Consider the following 19,186-nt stretch of genomic DNA (forward strand, 5'->3'; position numbering starts at 1 on the left):
GAAGTCCGAAGAAGAGAAGAAGTTAGTATAGGTATACCTACACAATGAATTTTAGTCGGTGCTCAGGGACTAATTTTTCTAATTCAGTAATTGATAGCGGTCACTTTTAAAGGTGGATGGGGCTAAACTTAATTTTTATTTTGAAAATAACTTTTAATGTCAAGTCATTGTCATCTTACTTGCGTAAGTAAGTACCTATCATAATTGCGTGAGAGAAATATTTTCTAAATTCTGTTCAGCGATAAATAATCATCGTGTATATTACTCGGAGTTCAGAAACTTTGATAGCGGACGTATGGGGTAAATAGGTATATATTTATTATTTCCCGCCTTAAGTCGGATTTAATTTGATTCGCTGTCAGAGTTTGAGATAAAAATATTGGGTACCTGTCCAACAGCCTGAGGGAAGTAAAGCGTCATTGTTTGCTTCATGATGTTGTAGTAGCATGTTAGGAAGAAGACGGACTCGACCGTGATATGAGTCGTGTAGCCCACGTACAGCAGCATCGTTACGAAGATCCCGAATCGGGACGTGAACATCAGGAATGACAGGATCACCCCACGCACGTAAGAGGTCATCTTGATGTAAAATGCCTCTTGCCTAAAAGCAAAAGCCCAATTATCAGTGCCACGTAGCATAGATAAATAAATGAGTCATACAAGGTGAATGCCTGCCCTTACCTGGATTGGAAACCGGAACGTAAAATTAAATTTCACAGTCAAGGTGGACTGGAGTGGCAAGCGAGTTCTGATACTTATGTACATGCACAAGGTATAGTTTGGGTACAATTTGACAGCCCTAAAGATCAGTCCGCGAGCAGTGATATAAATAAAAATTTGGGGGCACGGTAGTGCCCCCGCCAAGTCGAGCAAAATAAAACAAAGGCACGGCCGTCCCTCTCGCTCTCGTATTAAATAGTATAAGTGTCAGAGGGACCGCCCGGCACGAACTTCGAGTTTCGTAGAAGGTAGCCCTGCTGGCCGTACCATAATACTTTTCTCGAATGGAATTGTGACAATTACATATGTAAAGCTGCTTACTAACATTCGCACGAATACATGAACCAACAAGACATTTTAGGAATAATTACTTACTAACTAGTTGGTGCAATACCTAGTTTTATATTTGCATGATGTGCACGAGTTTGATTGTGACAAATATATTTTTTGTGTAAAACATGTTGACAATCCAAATTTTTTGCCATTATATTATTCCAAAACTCGCTTCTCATTGTCAGACAAGCACGAGGCTTAGACTATTAGTGCGAGGATAAGCATAACGAGTGTGAGGAAATAGATACTCGTGGGATAGGTTCCTAGTAAGTAATCTAAGTAGGTAGGTAGGTATGTAAAAATGACAGCCCTTTGACCTAAAAGTAATAGTATATTTCAATTTAGTCTACCTTCTTACTGTATCGATTATCTTTTGAAATGGCTCCTCCCACGTGTACATTTTTATAACATCCATTCCTACTATAATCTCCTTCATCAATCGTACTCGTTCATCTGATTTTAATGCTGTGCATTTTCTGTAATATGCTGTCTGAGTCCCAAGGAAAACTGTGAAGAGGGCAGAAGACTTAATATCTACTGATGATTTTAAATGAAATTATAAAAATCGCGTTAGGCTGATTGGTCATATTTTCAGCATAATACCCAAACTGTTTACATTATTACTACGTTAGGTACTCTACATCTATACCAGCGTTTCTTAACCTTTTTCAGTCCGCGGACTCCTAGAAAAACCAGCACAATTTCAAGGAGTCCTTGAATAAAAAACACAGGATATTGTGCATAGGGAAGACGGCGGACCCCCATACTTACACATACTCGCGTACCACAGGAGAGCTGGCACTAATTTTTGGGTAGGCACTTGAGCCAAGCTGAAAACTTGTCACATACCTCTCCTATTGTAAAGTCACCAGCACCAATATCTGACACAACAAGCGAGCATAAATATCTGATACGACTCTATTTCTAGGACCGGAAGGACGTGTCAGATATTTTTGCACGCTCCGCTGTGGTAGATATTAATGCTGGTGACTATACCCAACTTGACCTTGATGTAACCTTGGCTGGTGAGTACATACCTAGCGGGGCTAAATCAAACCCTAATTTATTTATATTATTTTGCTTTATTCCCAAAAATATGTTTGAGACAATATGCATATTTTATATGTCGTAGTAATATTTAAAAAAAATAGGTGTAGATTTAGCCCCGCTACTCACCAGCCAGGTCTACTGTGTTCTGTGTATAGAAGAGGTAGGTATGTGATAAGTTTTCAGCTTACCTCAAGTACCTACCAAAGAATTGGTGCCAGCTCTCGGACTATTAAGGGACGCTAATCTATGTATACAGTTTAGTACATTGTGTCTTAAGGGCGGTAAATAAGGAATTACGAACGAAAGTCGCCAGGCGAAGTCGATGTTCGTAATTCTAGTCCCGCCCGTGCGACATACAATGTTTTTCATCACATTTGCGAGTAAGATTGTAATGATGACTGTCGGAATTTCACCTTTGGTACGCATTTTGTTTCATTACCATTTGCGCTTTTTGGTGATAAGTATTGAAAGTGTCATTGTATTGTAAATACTAAAATGATTAGGTTTGAATACTTTCAATGGTGACACTAGGTACGTATTGTTTTTACTAAAGAAGTAAATCGATGAAAACCAATAAGTAACATATCATTACTATTCCTGTCATTAGTACCATCATTTACCATTTACCACCAGGAAAATGGTAATGATAATAAAAAATGGTAATGATTTTTAATTCCAAACAATATAATAGGTACGTTTGCTTAGTGGAGTAAATTAAGGTTGATTTAACTTTCAATGTTTTTATTTTGTTCAGTTAATTGCGTTTTAGAGTTGTGTTTAAAAAAAACCTTGATTTGACGTGGATTTTTATTTGTTTCTGTCAGCAATTTTTCATTACCAACACATGGTAATGAAACATTCTATTTGTCATTTCATTACCATACTTTAAAGAAATTTAAAAAATCACATTTCTGCTAATTTTAAGTATAATCAACTGGGAATTAAATTACATATGTTCTTTTAACGCAAAACTTCTAACAAGCACGCAAATAAAAGAAATAAATATTTTATCTTTTCGCAAATTTTTGCATTTTGCACGAAATGAGAGAAATGCCCTTGTATGTTGTATGTTCGGTATGTTTGTTACCTCAGAACTCCGTCATTTATGAACCGATTTGAAATATATTTTTTTCGTTCGTCTAAGAATGCTTTCAATTAGGTCCCATAAGCACCAAATCCGGATCTGATTATTGGATCCTAAGGAAATTGAGGGAACTCTTCAATTACTGCAGGGACGACTATGGTAATTTTAACATATTTAGTAGTAACTGCTAGTTTGCTCTTGAAAATCATCATTTGGTGAAGTGGAACTGATGATGACGACCACGATTGACCAACGGAGCGACTACTCAATAACAAGTACTTCACGGGTTGAATTTCAATTACTTTCCCATAGTTGCTAAGCAATTTAAGCTCGTTGTAATGTATATGGTGAAATGGAACGGGTGATGAAGCACCAGGACTCATCAATAATGAACGTCTCTGCATCGGAAAAAGCAGGTTTTCGTAAAAGTCGACGAGCATTTGACATTAAACTATTGCATATTAGATCTTTTACACTAAAAAGCGTGAAAATAAATTATAACAAAAAATTGAACCGACTACAAAAAAACATGAAAATATTTTTCTACCAGTCAGACTGAAGTCGGTGCCTCAGCACGAGCCAACAGGAGTGATTGAAGCCCAATATACGCGTATAGTGAGGTGAGGTAGACAGACGACTATAGGTCCACTTCTGCTCGGATCTAGTCGGTTCAATTTTTTGTTATAATTTTTTTATCATACATACATAGTTCTACAGACCGAAGCGAGCATTCTGTGTTGCGATTTCGAAAATTACTTACATAAATTCATGTTTCATTGAAAAATTTGTACTCCACCAAGTACATTCGGCAGTTATTCTTACAATTGGTTTGTACTTTGTGCAGTAAACGGGGACTTACGAGGCAAGGGTAAGTATTATTTATACTTAATGATTAAGTTTTGTAAACGTGAATCGGAAGAATCACTTACTTTGAAAAGGCACTACTGCTATAATAATTAAAGCTCCATATGCTGCGGCCGCTCCCAGCTCCCGATACAAATAGATTGTCATGAGCTGCAAATTATAATTTAAAGTATGAAAACGGTGTGCATTGTTTTTTATTTTAAAAATTGTTGTTATAGTAAAGGGTTTGTTTATAATTTAAATTTGGCCAGTTAGACCATTTTTAGGGCTGCAGCCACGGACAGATTTGTACAACTTCAAGTCCGTCCTCCGTGGCTTAGCTTAGAAACTGTTATGCTAGAAAGATGTTATTTTGCCAGAGTTATTTTATTACATATGTTAATAACGCGGTGTATATTACTTTTAATATATTTTTTAGACTAGTTAAGGTACCTACCTACTACCCCTACACGTAAAGTGGGGATGATTTTTATTTCTCCTGTACCTAAACTTAAAAAAAGTGATTTTTAGATAGGTACGAGTATCTTTAATAAAAATACATTTAAAATTTACAAAGACTGGTTTTCAATTTAAAGAACTGTTTGCAAAATATTAGGCTTTGATTAAAGTGCTAATTTTTAACCCCCGACGCAAAAAGAGAGGTGTTATCTACGAATGGTGTTATAAATTTTACCGCTATGTGTCTCTGTGTGTCTTACTCTTAAACGGGTGAACCGATTTTAATACGGCTTTTTTATAAAAGCAGGTTTTCTAGCGATAGTTCTTAGACATGTTTTATCAAAATCAGTTCAGCCGTTTTTGAGATATTGAACTTTGAAGTGAAAATGTCGGGGTTTTCCAACTTTTTGTTGGTAAGGTTAGGTTAGGTTTTTATTTTATAATTATATTGTTAGTAGAAAGTGCCCACTACGCCCCCACTCCCTCCTTCCTTCACAAGCACACCACACCAGATCATGCATGCACCGTTTTATCGTGAACAGTCTTGAGACTTCGCACTCTCCGTTCATCCGTCCGTCTGTCACCAGGCTGTGTATCTCATGAACCGTGATAGTTAGACAGTTGATCACATATTATGTATAACTGTGGCCGCTATAACAACAAATACTAAAAACAGAATAAAATATAGGCTCCCATACAACAAGCGTGTTTTTTTGCCGTTTTATGCTAATGTCTAATGAATGTTGTATAGATGGCACGGGACCCTTCATGCGCGAGTCTCGCACTTGGCTGGTGTTTTAATTTGATGTTACCAAACTGTGATCGTATACTCGTACAAACCTATTGTTAGGTTTGTTGCTCACCATAGTTTCGAGAGGCCCGATCCAAAGGTAGTGAGCGAATAACGGCCCTGTGTCGAATCTATTCACGTCGTTAGCCATAAGGTTGACCACGAGGCCTGCACCGCTCTCCGACATTGCTTGAATACTCACTTTTAAAGCCTAAATAAACATAAGACACTGTCGTATCTATGCAAATTTTCAAATCGTACCTGATATCTATAATACCTATCGATACCCGCATACGTTAGCGCGAACAACAGATACTTAGGGGCTCTGTTTCAACACCCATTGATACATTTTATCTGACAGGTAAATATGATGCCGTCTCCGTCTATACGAACAAAACAAACAGAGACGGCATCACATTTATCCGTCAAATAAAATTAATCAATGGATGGTGAAACAGGGGTTAGTCTAATTAAACTGACTCCAACATGTGTGCGGAAATGTGGCAGATGTTTTATATATGAATCGAATCCTGTATACCTTCCTGTAAATGAGACTGCAAACTCCAACTCTCATTTTCATCCCAATGTGCACGGCTCCCATCATGAACGGATGCTGGACCATGACATTGGCGACGCTGCAAAAGACGACGCCGCACGAGAAAAACACGGCTTCTCCAAAGCTAATATTGCCTTCTCTCTCGTAATACGTAAACAATCGGGATAAAAACGTTGAGGTCCTGGCACAATACATTTGACGATGTAACAGATGTCAGTAGGTATGTTCGTTAGCAAGAGCTAAATTTCTTTGTTTAAAATACTTCAACAAGATAACAAGGCGCTAGGTTTAAATTTCAGGGCCAGACATTTAATCTTATTTATAATACTCACATATTTTACTGTAAATTTACTTATTAACAAAAATACGTTTAGTTACGTGCTGTTGTTTCCGTCTTCAATTGGACTGAAGTAACGTAATAATAGACCCAGAAAGAGGGGTTGCTGCAATCTGTAAGTATAGAAAATTAACATCATTATTTTACCAAATGGCAAGGTGTAAATTTACAAGGTGGGCCCTGTAACAGGAGCAAAAAATTAAACCACAGCTTCCACTCTGCAACTTGAGCTAATTTAGTTCTACAACTTTTGAAAATGAGTTGTATTATGATTTTTATTATAGTTTAAGATTTAATTGGACAAGCAATGTATGGCGAAATCCGTTATTTTATTAAGTGACAGGCGATGTCTTGGGCTATTGGATGCCCTACACTACATTGAAAATAGCATTTAATTTGTTTGGAATAAACATTATGATAAAATTACACTTAATTTTTGAAAGTTGCAGAACTAAAGTCATTCCATTTGAGAAGCAGAACCTGGGTTTAAATTTTTTGCTCCTGTTAAAGGGCCCACCCGGTAGGTATATGTAGCTATCTAATATGTAAATTCGTACCAAAATTCCGAAAAACTCAGATGTTCGAATCCGGGCTTGATGGAACTCATCAAAGCTAAGTAATGCTCGCTCGTCTATAAACGATCATGATTAATATATCTAGATAAGCGACTAAGAAGAAGCTTTAAGTTAATGATTCTTTCAAACTGATATGATGCTGAAGCCAGAAGGTAGGCAACGGAACTCTGTTATAAAACAAAGCAACTAAGTCGTGTTTGGGCTTAATAGAATCGTTGTGAGATGTACTTTAGCTACGAATCACTAAAAGGTGAGAAATAAATAAAAAAATTAACAACAAAGTAAACCTAGGAATTTTATTATACCTACACATTTAAAAAATAGTAAGTGAAGTGAAGTAAGGTATTGAACGAAAACATCGCGAGGAAACCTGCACACACCTGCGAAGAAGAAGATTCAGCAGTGTGAAATTCCCAATCCGCAATGCCCTCTCATTCTGAGAGGAGGCTTATGTGCCCAGCAGTGGGACGTATATAGGCTGGGATCTGGGATGATGATGATGAATGCTCGGGTGCTAAAATATATCGTATGATTAGGTGCCTTTCCTCCTTCGTTCAACGTACTGTTGCCAGTTATCATACATTTTGTATGTATGCCGTTGTTTTGTTTATTATGTAGGTTTAAACATAATATGCATACGTATACATTTTATATACTTATGGCATCTTACCTTATGATAAACTCCATTGCCGCCAGAATTAATCCATACAGCATAAGCTCCGATCCGAAAACCTTAAAAAGCACCCTCCAGAGGCTAGGCTTGCAGTCCGCTGCAACGCCTTTCTCCACCTCATGTTCCCATGCCCTTTGCATCGCATCACCTTTAACATAATTATAGGAGGTATGTCATTGCACTCATTTTACCTATACAAATAATTTAGTCCAACAGATTTTTAGATACCTATAGCGTGCGTTAAATTGTGACTGACTGTAAATTACAAACAGATTAAGATTCAAATTAGGTAGGTAATAGAAATAATGAAGTATCTGGTAAATACCTACCCAGTACATCGGAGCGGTGTTCCGGCAGAGGCGCATATAGATCACTGTCGTTAATATCGCGGCTATATCCCAACTTAAACGTCTCCAGCGTCCATCTCAATAAGAAAAAGTTTTATTAGGGTGATTAACTTTTCAATTTGCTATTTTGCAAATGGAGAAGTTAACTGGAGTAGGTAGGTACTTTACCTTGAACCCATACCTACCCGAATGTCAGGACAGAGAAAATGTTCGCTTTATATCGTGGATTTACTATGCGTCTTTGTTTTGGCCCTGTGTCCATTTTAGCTGATTGATAATCTGCATGGTCATGGGCTAAACTTGTGGCAAAGCTCGAGTAGGTCAAGTGTCGCCCTCTAGGAAACACATTTCTGTTACGTTACCAACTAATCGAACTAGGATGAAGCTATTAGCTGGAATGCTCACAAGGTCAGCACGCGCATCTTGTACATTCTTGGTTTTTATCGCCTGAACACCCCCTCTCTCTACATAATCCTGGCTCTTTGTGCTGTAAATGCCTATTATATGTAAATATCTTTAATACCTAAGATAAAAATTATCAATATTCCCATTTGAAGTGCATTACTGACACACTTTTGTGTATCTCTGTCGCTACGTGACAAACTATTTATTTCCATAACTCTATCTGCAGTCTTACTAGACCTGGCATTTCAAAATGAAAACATCTTACGACATTAATTTTGTAGTAGGTGTTTTGCGATACGCCTGTTGTACCGAGCGTGTAAATAGGTACCTACATCATGAAAGGTAGTGCCCTAATCAAATTTATATTTCGTTTGTGATGCAATATTTTAAATTAAAGAGTATATATAGAGTTTTGATTGAATGACACTTTAGTAAATAACGATGGTTTGCACTAAACTTGCTTACCTGGCTATAATAGCCGGTCTTTGTCAGGTGAGTGTCCTACTTTATTTTTTATCAACCCTAGCGTGGAGTTTAAAATTGCGCCACTACTTTGGAAAAAGGTATTTAAAAATCGAGTCTAACTATTGATACCAAAACTAACATAAATATAGGTAATCAAGATCAGTAGACTTTGCACCCGGCACCTACTTTTTCATGTTGATACTAACGATAGCTACCTACCTACCTACCCATATTTATTGTCTATAAAAGTGCGCAAATAAGTAACCTAAGTATACCATAAAAATATAAATTTCACATACTTACTCGTACTTAAGGTAAACGTCCGACTGCTCGATAAGCTAATGCCCAATAGACGACACCCTGCTGTCATCTCTATTGCTAATGAAATAATATTAGATTAAAGATACCAACTATTGGACAGTGACGAGCACTCGGTACCTACGTTTACCTTACCTACAGGCGCAGATAAATAGCAGAATTTTGTCTATCTTGGGTTCCACTACTCTACTCTTCGTGTAACTCTCGTCTGTGTGGTCTAGGTATGTTATGTATGTATGTTATTATACCTACTTATTACTTACTATTCGGCTTGACAAGCATTACAGTCGTCCCACCATCTCCGCTTCGGTCTACGTCCACTACCATGAGCCGACAGTGACCGTACTCAATAGCGACGGCGTAAATTATTTGTATGGAGAATTGTACAGCGCCTCTACAAATAATTTACGCCGTCGCTATCGAGTACGGTCACTGTAAACTCATGGCAGTGGTACTGTTCTGTTTCCATATTACTAGCGCTAAAGCTAGCTTTATTATAAGCGCTAAAGACCGATACCTACCGTGACAATTGCGAATTTCGGCTTAAAGCGCCGGTCTGATTCATTTGCCCAACCCCACTTCACATCAATTAATTTCGACCCGTTCCGTTCAAGAAAGAATGCCCTAGGTACAAGAACTCCAATGCTCGTTGGTAATCTTATTTACCTTGTATGCACTTGTAGGACTTTTGAACTCCTGTTCTGACCATGTTTGGGTGCCGTGGGTTGACGAGTTAGCGTTTTGGAAACGTTGGGAAGGTTCTCCTTATTAGCGCCGTTATAGACCTAAAATCTTCCAGCCGTTTTTAATACGTCTGCCGATTTCTTTGTCTTATTTGTATTCGAAGGAAGCTATCTCGCCTAAACAAAATGAAGAAAGTTACTTGTCAACGTAATGCAGGTATAACTAATATCAGTCGATCTGTTAATGCAGATGTTGGACGCGCAGAGCTTGCGGCGCGTGCGACCGGGCTGCGCGATGCCGCAAGTCGTGCCCCGCGTTCCTGCGCCAGCGCCGTACCGCCCCTACGATAAGATCAGCAATCGCAACAGATATGAATGCAATTTGGAAGAAATCATATCAAAATTAGTTAACGCTCTTATTTACACGGTCTTGCGCAAGGATGGCAGTGGCGCTGGCGGCGGCAACGGAGGGGCAGGTGGCGGCAGCGGGGGCGGCGCGGGCGGAGGTAGCGGGAGCGGCGCGGGCGGAGGTAGCGGGGGCGGTGCGGGCGGAGGTAGCGGGGGCGGTGCGGGCGGTGGCAACGGGAGTGGTGGCGGTGCTGGTAATGGCGGAAGCGGAAGTACTAGTTTACTGAATTCACTGCTCGCATTAGAATTGGCTTTGGGTGGAACTGATATCCTCGACCTGGACGTCCTTCCTGGGATTTCTGGAGACAACTAGGGTATGCAGTACCAGGACCGGTTCCAAAAAGTTAATATCCCGGTTTTGGAACAACTACGGTACCGGGATTCCCGGTTCTCCCTACTCTTTGTGAACAACTGATAAATTTTCATCTTTTAGAATTTATTGAATAGGGAATATCACTGCAATGTAGACATGTACCTATTGCCGTCAGAATGCAGCACTAGTACAAACCGTAAACAGTTTTTTGAATGTCTTAAATGCGTTTTAAATGTCCGTAGGATGCCAAAATATCATAGATATATTTATTATATCAATTACATTTTTGGAAATATAGCTTTACCGTTACATCGACGTAAATATCAATTCAATTAGGAGAAAGTGGACGTTAATATCATGTTATTTTGTAAATATGTCAAGATTCGTCATAGCGACAAACAATAAAGACAACTGAATGCCTATAAACTGGAACCGAGTCTCAATGTATAAACATTAACTGATTCCACTGATTCAGAGTTATGTATGTACCGTCTAACCGAATTATAACGATGATTTCTAAATAAATCAGCATTATTATTATTTCACACCACCTGCTCGACAATGCCTAATTATATATCATGCAAACCTTTCTCAAAGTAAATCAATATAGCCTTGGCTTTCGCCGGGGCGTAATGTTGTACTGAATTTCATTATAACCCGCTGGTTAGTAATGTGATTCTCACTTCTTATATTTCTTAATGTTATGCGTCTAATATCGTCAAAATCGTCGCACGGCATACAGCCCGTACAGCTCAGCATCAGCCCGTAGATCACCCGCGGGCGGCCCGCGCCGCGCCCAATGAGGGCTATCGCGTATGAATTCGCCGCTAGAGCTGCTAGTGTAGCGTGGGGTCTCCGAAATGTCAAATCTCATAGTTAATGGGTAAGCTACGCGGGTTTATTTAGAATTAGAATAATTTTGTGAATATTTTGCATTACCTGAAATTAATTATGGCAATTATGCGTTACGGGGCAATGAATGTCTGTGTTTGGAGACAGTGTTGTCTTTCGGAAACTTTTGTCCTCCCTTTTTTCCGAACAAAACGGGACTACGCAACACTGTGGTTTGCTCTATATTTTATTGGTACGGTTTTAAGGTGTATTAAATAAGTATGATTTTAATCTAAACTTTGTTTTCACGCCCGTAGTAACAGAATTTGAACGCCACACTTAAAACCTCACGCAACAGTGGCGCCATCTAGAAAGACAAAAAACGATAGCCCTCATTTATTTGAACATCGAACTTATTCGAAAATTGAGCTGGTCACGCTAAGGCAAACAAAAGCCGCGAGTGTTTCGATCTTATTCATGCAATTTGAAGTACGAAAACTGCAAAAGATGATAAAAAAACACTCATAAAACATTAAGAAAACTCCGGACTCCGGAGTCCATTAAATTAGATGCCTAGGTATTGTTAATAAGTAATCTACTCCCAGAGAGGTCGAAGGAAAAACAATTTAATTAATAATGAAAATAGTATTTTAATAAGTAAAATACCTGGGTGACCGACCTTTGCTCGGGCTAAAACTCGATAATAAAATAACCGTTTTCCCAGAGATGAGACCAAGCTAGATCGATTTGTCATCCCCGAAAACCCCCACATACCAAAAGTAATCGCTTCATTGTAAATCAATACTTTCGTCGTGATGGGCAGGGTCGATTAAAATAAAAGGTCTGTATGGTGAAATACAAGCCCGTACTATCAACCAATACAATATAATAATATATGTCATACCACACATGATCAAACCACAAATTATTTTTGTTTGGTCTTGCAAGAATTTGTTATTTAAAAGCACTGTTTTTAGGGTTCCGTAGCCAAATGCCAAAAAGGGGAACCTTTATGGATTCGTCATGTCTGTCTGTCTGTCTGTCCGTCCGTATGTTACAGCCACTTTTTTCCGAAACTATAAGAACTATACTGTTGAAACTTGGTAAGTAGATGTATTATGTGACTGCATTAAGATTTTCACACAAAAATAAAAAATAAAACATTAAATTTTGGGTTCCCCTTACTTAGAACTGAAACAATTTTTTTTTTTCATCAAACCTATACGTATCGGGTATCTATGGATAGGTCTTCCAAAATGAATGATATTGAGGTTTCTAATATTTTTTTCTAAACTGAATAGTTTGCCCGAGAGACACGTCCAAAGTGGTAAAATGTGTGTCCCCCTTCCCCCTGTAACTTCTAAAATAAAACTAAAAAAAATATATGATGTACATTACCATGCAAGCTTCCACTGAAAATTGGTTTGAACGAGATCTAGTAAGTAGTTTTTTTTTTAAAAACGTCATAAATCGTAAAGTTAAGGAAACTTTTATATTATGTTACTTGCTGCAACGGAACCCTTCATGGGCGAGTCTGACTCGTACATCACCGCTTTTTTTATCAAACCAGCGCAATAAAAGTTACAAGCAAAAAGCATATAATATATGCTCTGTGTGTCTGTGTCAATAAACCATGAGCTTGCCGACATAGTAAGGATGTACACACAACAAAATTTCAAATTTACCTCAGCTTTACAGTAAAGGAAAATATCGTGAGAAAACCTTCACTAATCTGCGAAGCAATTCAATGGTGTGTGTGAAGATCTCAATCCGCACTGAGCCCGCGTCGAAACTACGAGCCAAGCCACTGTGCCAAGCCCTCTCATTGTGAGAGTGTGCTCAGCAGCGAGACGTAGGTACTTATATTATATACAGTATAGGCTGGGATGATAGTAAAAAAATTAAAATTAACGCAAAAAGTGAAAACCAATAAAAAAATCGTACACTTCATAAAGATCGAACTGCACTTCCACCCACCGCCTCATAAAACCGTAGCCAAGCATAAATAATATCTTACGGAACGAAGCAATCGAGAATATTAGAAGCAATTCTGAACGTAGTTAACTATAGCCGTTAAGAGCATAGCAGATATTTCTGATTGCTTTGTCCTATTCTCCTGTCTTGTCCTGTCCTGTGATATTTAGTTATTTTTTTTATTTATGGTATCACCACGGTTTCACACTGGTATCACTGTAAAACCTATGGGGCCTATGGCATCCACCAATCCGTCCGAGCATCCAAGATCCAACTTCAAATCAACGAACGAAACGATGTTCGTTAAGTCATTCATTGCATTGACGTTTGTTCATAGTTGTTTGAATTTTTAAATTGTATTCTTGGTAAGCCTAGCTAGAAGTCTATCTAACCTTCGAAGTTATTCTTTCGTGATTACAACTGTAATATATAAAAACTGATTATAACATGTTTTTAGACCGCTGATCAAGTGCCGCTGATAGATTTTGTTAACAAACTTTTTGCTTAGGATCAATGTCAAGATGACTTCAGAAGGAGAAGCAGACAAAACAACTGAATTTGTCCGTAGACGGAAGTTACGACTTCAGCAGGTTTGAATCCTTAACTTAGAAATTATTCATCTTCTAACTAAATTATATATGGTGTAACGAAGATTCCTTATCGCGGGTGACGTTTTAGGTTAGAGAACAATCGAAAGATATCGCCAAGTTAATAAGGCAACGTGCCAAAATTGAAAAGCTGCGACAGGTCGTTGAACTTGACGCAAACCAAGAAAAGGATTATTTACAACGTCAAGAGAAAGTTGTTAAAAAATTAGAAGAACTGTATTCAAAGGGGTTGCAAAATTTTGGTACAAGTCACAAGGATGCCAGTGGACTGAAGCAACCAGGTGGGAGACACCATTTTATATGCATAGGTATTAAATATCTTTCTTTTAGACAATGACATACTTTGATTTAGAATCTGCTATAGAGACAACTTATTATTGCAACAAAGCTACACATTAAAATGTGTCAAATTAACTTGTGGGATTGCTTAGTTATTGAAACACAATAAACTAAACATACAAAGTAAACAGAAACTAAAAAGGGATTCAAACATTTGGTTGGTATATTATTGCTCTTGTAAATCAGATCCTCAGGAGCTTGCAAATTGAAACAGTTCCAAAATTCTATTAGGTAATGAACAATGAGTAATGAAAATGACTGGCCTAGTAGGTATGAGTTGGACTCATGCAACGAGAGTTCCATACATCTCCAAATAATAGGAAAAATTAGGGCACTTCAAAGGAAAAATCGGATTTATCAAAATATTTGTAAAAAAATATATACAAATATTATCACCCAAACCTTGATCGAAGCCCAAACCCAAATTCAAGTCCATAAGTAAAGAGTAACTAAGAGCTAACATGAGACAAATCTATCTGATTGTCTGATTTTTCAAATAGGTAGTAAGTTCAATTTTCCAAGCATGTTTGTGAATAGTAATTTTGAGGACTTAGTTCAAATCTGCTAACAGAATAGTGAGTTAATTTACTTGTTAAGATTTGCTAAGTCTTTAATGTAATTGAATTTGGGTTGCATACACATAGAAGTGATTTTCTTACTTTGGCACATGTTTCGTTTTTGTTGTTTATTATATTATTTTGGTAAGTGAACTTGAGTCTAACTTCATTCCAATACTTGATTTAGGTAATATTTTAGAAAAAACAGACCTATCACGTTTGAGAGGGAAGGAGGCTGCTGCAGAATTAAAAAGAAGCAAACAACAAAAGCTAGATGAACAAAAAAAAACACTGGACAGAAAAATTCAAGCTAGGTAAAAAGACTATGCTTACTACCATATCCCTATTATGAAAATTTACAGAATAAGTAGTGCCCATGAACTAAAACTAATTGCATTTCATGTGGTGGGAGTGATCAATATTTTTGCTAGATGGGATGGGACATATTATTAATGGATTTTTACAAACTTTTCTTTAGCTTGCCTGTTTGTTTATTTTTATTTGTTTGGGTCAAATCTTAGAAGCTAAATTTGACCCACTTCCAGGGTCCGATTGATTCGAAATTTGGCATACTTATCTAAATTTGGTGACAATACAATAATCTGGTAGTGACATCTTGGTGGTCCTGCCAGAATCATCTCTGCAGGACGGCATTCCTCAATGGTTAATGGCATCAACTTGAAATTTGGTACGGAGACGTAATTTAGATGACAATGCAAGTACAGCCAATAAAAAGTACAGTTGCCAAAAAAGCTTGAATTTAAAATTAAATTTTTGACAAAAACTTATTGTAACTCATGGGAGGTGGTTGAAACGCATCAGAACCTTCTACAGAATGCCTAATGAATAAAAAATGTCTTTTCAGCCTGGGATTTAATGGTTAACTAATAATCATACAAAAATTTACCACTGGCCATAGTTTCCAACACATACCTTCACTATTTTTATTAAAACAGTATATTGTCAGGTAACAAGCAGGTTTTGCAGGTGGTAGCTCCTTGTGCAAGGTCCGCCCGGATTGCTACCACCATCTTGCTCGTTAATCCTGCCGTGAAGCAGCAGTGCTTGTTGTGCACTGTTGTGTTTCGGCATGGAGAGTAAGACAGCCGGTGAAATTACTGGCACTTGAGGTATCCCATCTTAGGCCTCTAGATTGGCAACGCATCTGCGATCCCCCTGGTGTTGCAGGTGTCTATGGGCGGTGGTGATCTCTTACCATCAGCAGACCCACTTGCTCGTTTGCCATCCAATCGAATAAAAATAAAAAATAAAAAAACGCAAAAGTCACTAAATGCAAAAAAAAACTGTGGAATATTAACCTTATGATGCTATAACTAGCTAAGCTTATAACTTTGATTATCCCTCTTGACTTTAGGTGGTAATTAGTGACTTTACTTTTCACCCGACAATATGATGATGGTAGAAAGAGATTGTCATTAGAAAATTTGGCTTCAGTTATTACTAATACCAAATACATAACTGGACTAGAGGCTAGACTGGATATTATATTATGCTACAGAAACCATTATTATGGTTGGCGGCTGTAGTATACAAGCTGTTAATATTGCATAGTGCAGAGTGCTTCTTCTTGGTACACAGCCACATTACTAGTGTTTAGATGTAATAATACAATTCCTAGAGCAGTTTTCTCTACCACCTTGCAAGAGTTTCACAGAGTTAACAATTCTAAAATATTCAAATCATTGTTAGGATGGACTGTTTTGGTTTCCTTAATATAATATTAGGATTCTCGTGGCATTTTTGGACAAGTAATGCAGAGGAGTCGTCGTTATGTACTTTTTATAATTGAATGAATGACTGAATGGTAGAAACTTAACATATGTAAAATTTGGCATGAACTATTTTCATGTTTGAATTAACAGTTTTCTACTTTCTAAAGATATCAATCACCTGTTTTTTTTTTCATAATATGGTATGTATGCATATTTTTGTTAACATATGTTACAACTGTGCAACTACTTACATAGGTTAAATTATAAAGACAGCATTATAATATTATTTCTAATATTTGAAAATAATTTTTGATGCATTCACAGAGAAGCTGCAAACATAATAAGTCGCGAGAAATCGACTACAGCAGCTAGTAAGTTATCCACAAAATCCTCAACCAATAAACTTAGTGAAGTTAGCAAATCGGACGGCAAAATTGAAACTGCTCATAAATCAAGTTCTGAAATCTCTGGTGATAATGCTGGCGACAAAGTAGTGACAAGGAACGACATGGGCACTCAGTGGGATACAGAGATATTACCTCTTGAATGGGAACCTAATATACCTGCTTTACCAATTCCTAAGGATGACAGTAACAAAGAATCTATGTGTATTGATACTGAAAATAACACAGAGAAGAAAAAACGACCTAATTTATTTGCATTGAGTGATGAAATGCCATCAAGTTTACGAGGCAGTTGTTATCCCATCATCATCAACGAACCTGCAAAGCCCTCTTTAACATTAGTTTCAGAATACATTCAAAACAGGGCACTTCGACTACGGGAAACTCCAGTTAGTAACTCCAACAAAAAGAATTCAGCGGATCTCCAGAATTTAAAGCAGACTATTTTACGTACAAGATCATTGAGAGCTGAAGGTAGTGCTTTTAGTAACATCTGTCATGTGCTTGAAGGACAAGTGATTCCAGTTCCCACATGGCATGCTGAACCCAGTTGTCAGCATCACTCCCCTAACATTTTACATCACAAACAAAATTTTATTCAAAGAAGGCAACCTGTAAATGTTACTAATTCACAGATCAAGTTCTTTGATTCGAGACCAGAGTTGGCTCGAAGTCCTGTTACAAGACAAACAAGGCCACTTAGTAATAAATTTTCGGCATATCAAAACAGATCAGGTGACCAAAAGTTCAAATTATGTGTAAAATTGGTCAATTTGTTTAAATTCATTTTTCATCATAGATAACTTCATATTTACATTAATCTAGCATAGATTTGTCACTCAAAAAAAGACTAATCTTTATAAATTACCACTTAGGGCCATAACAGATGGACTGCATTCCAACTGCAACATAACCGCAACTGCCAACTGCCCATACATTTTTAATCGCAGCTCCATTCCAGTCAGCACAACTTCACGCTGACTGCGTTGAAATGTATGAGCAAGACGCCAGTTGCGGTTATGTTGCAGTTGGAATGCAGTCCATCTGTTATGGCCCTTAGTTGTACCCATTTGTGGTTGTGTAAAATGTACTGATAAGGTATAGTAATACAATAATTAGTGTTGTTTGTTTTGTAGACTGCTATTTTTAGTTAGATATGTGATTTGACACAGACTCCACCACATTTGCACGGCATTTCATGCTATGCATTTTTTTATGTGTCCGTGCCAGGCTCAGTTGTACATAGAATAGGACATATCCAATTCTACCCGTGGGAAAAGCCGATTAAGGGATTGCTATGAGAGTGGGCCTGGGCAGCAGCACTCTAGTGCCGATTACAACTTCAGACTCCAGAACTTCGATGTGAAAGGCAAGGGGAAACCAACACACTATTTTCCCAAGAATGTCGTTATGAAGGTTCACTACTGATTCTCAACTGACGACCACGCCCACGCCCTCTGCCGGGAGTAAACCAACTTAGAAGTTTTTTTTTACGAATCGTTGGTAGCTTTTCGATTCGGACACTGATTTTCTATAGATATCTAGTTAGCAGCGATAATTATCAGCTTAATTTCATCAAAATCGCTTTAGCCGTTTATAAAAAATTAGGAATATGAGAGTTGGAAACTAAAATGTCCTCAATTTGTACTAGCTGTTGCCCGCGACTTCGCGAGCATTACTTTTTGTCTCAATATTTGGGTTTGTGTAACCGATTCTGTTTTTTTTTTAGCTACGCCAAAAAACGCGGAACGACCATTAAGGGGAAATAGTTCCGAAAATATTTTCACAAAAAAGAAATCTGTTACAATGTACAATCATATCACTAAAGATACAAGAGATGTACCGTTTGCTGACGAGCAAATTGTAGTTCGTGATATGCACTCCAACAAAGATGCTTACATTGAAGCACTCAGCGAGGCAGCTTCAAATACTGAAGAGAAACAGAATAAGAAATTACAGGATGTGAGTACTAAAATTGCAGTGACGAGACAAAGTGTCGAAAAAGAATACAAGGACACAATGGCATTTTTGAATGGCCTTCCCAAAAGCAAAGGACTATCAACAAAACCGATCGTAAGTATTACGCGGCACATAATATTATAGGTATCTAATGCATTCCAACGCTATTCATTAACTCTTTGTTTATTTCTTTTAGAAAAATGCGTATAAAGACGATTACCGCTTAAATCAGCAAAAAGAAAATCGTCAAAAAATATTACAACAAGAGTTCAAAAACATGGAAAAAGAAGCTAGTCAACAAAGATATTCGGTATGACATATAAACCTATAAAACTACTTTCGTTATTTTTATGCTGTGTCGAAACTCACCTAGAATCATTGCCGACTCATTTACATTGGTTTTTCAGGGTTGTAAATCAAAA

At 37.6% G+C, this 19,186-nt stretch overlaps 3 protein-coding genes across 10 annotated transcripts in view; 2 read left to right on the top strand and 1 right to left on the bottom strand.

The window, feature by feature from the left end:
* Window positions 1-8,167, bottom strand: part of LOC141441025 (ATP-binding cassette sub-family C member 4-like) — a 35,663-nt gene extending 27,496 nt beyond the window's left edge. Inside the window, 9 exon segments of the mRNA XM_074105648.1 lie at window positions 388-601; window positions 1,404-1,560; window positions 4,117-4,201; window positions 5,353-5,490; window positions 5,818-6,016; window positions 6,214-6,285; window positions 7,418-7,568; window positions 7,750-7,844; window positions 7,953-8,167. Of these exon segments, the coding sequence (XP_073961749.1) occupies window positions 388-601; window positions 1,404-1,560; window positions 4,117-4,201; window positions 5,353-5,490; window positions 5,818-6,016; window positions 6,214-6,285; window positions 7,418-7,568; window positions 7,750-7,844; window positions 7,953-8,029 (1,188 nt within the window). The 5' untranslated portion in view covers window positions 8,030-8,167.
* A 392-nt stretch (window positions 8,168-8,559) lies between these two features.
* On the top strand, window positions 8,560-10,884 carry LOC141438814 (uncharacterized). Its single transcript, XM_074102804.1, has 2 exons — window positions 8,560-8,664; window positions 9,889-10,884. The coding sequence occupies exons 1-2, from the start codon at window positions 8,614-8,616 to the stop codon at window positions 10,357-10,359; spliced, it is 522 nt and encodes a 173-aa protein (XP_073958905.1). The 5' UTR covers window positions 8,560-8,613; the 3' UTR covers window positions 10,360-10,884.
* A 2,530-nt stretch (window positions 10,885-13,414) lies between these two features.
* The window catches only part of LOC141430326 (uncharacterized), a 16,376-nt gene continuing 10,604 nt past the window's right edge, over window positions 13,415-19,186 (top strand). For 2 of the 8 annotated variants that reach the window (XM_074090980.1, XM_074091025.1), the window contains exons 1-8: window positions 13,415-13,529; window positions 13,622-13,754; window positions 13,843-14,080; window positions 14,856-14,982; window positions 16,726-17,279; window positions 18,535-18,878; window positions 18,961-19,074; window positions 19,172-19,186. The exon at window positions 19,172-19,186 is cut by the window's right edge and continues 667 nt beyond it. In XM_074090980.1, the coding sequence (XP_073947081.1) occupies window positions 13,686-13,754; window positions 13,843-14,080; window positions 14,856-14,982; window positions 16,726-17,279; window positions 18,535-18,878; window positions 18,961-19,074; window positions 19,172-19,186 (1,461 nt within the window). In that variant the 5' untranslated portion in view covers window positions 13,415-13,529; window positions 13,622-13,685. Of the gene's footprint in view, window positions 13,530-13,592; window positions 13,755-13,842; window positions 14,081-14,855; window positions 14,983-16,725; window positions 17,280-18,534; window positions 18,879-18,960; window positions 19,075-19,171 lie in introns of those variants that run through there. The other 6 variants (XM_074091032.1, XM_074091002.1, XM_074091009.1 and 3 more) reach the window with 6 other exon arrangements.

This window comes from Choristoneura fumiferana, chromosome Z, assembly GCF_025370935.1.
Source record: "Choristoneura fumiferana chromosome Z, NRCan_CFum_1, whole genome shotgun sequence".
Taxonomy (NCBI): domain Eukaryota; kingdom Metazoa; phylum Arthropoda; class Insecta; order Lepidoptera; family Tortricidae; genus Choristoneura; species Choristoneura fumiferana.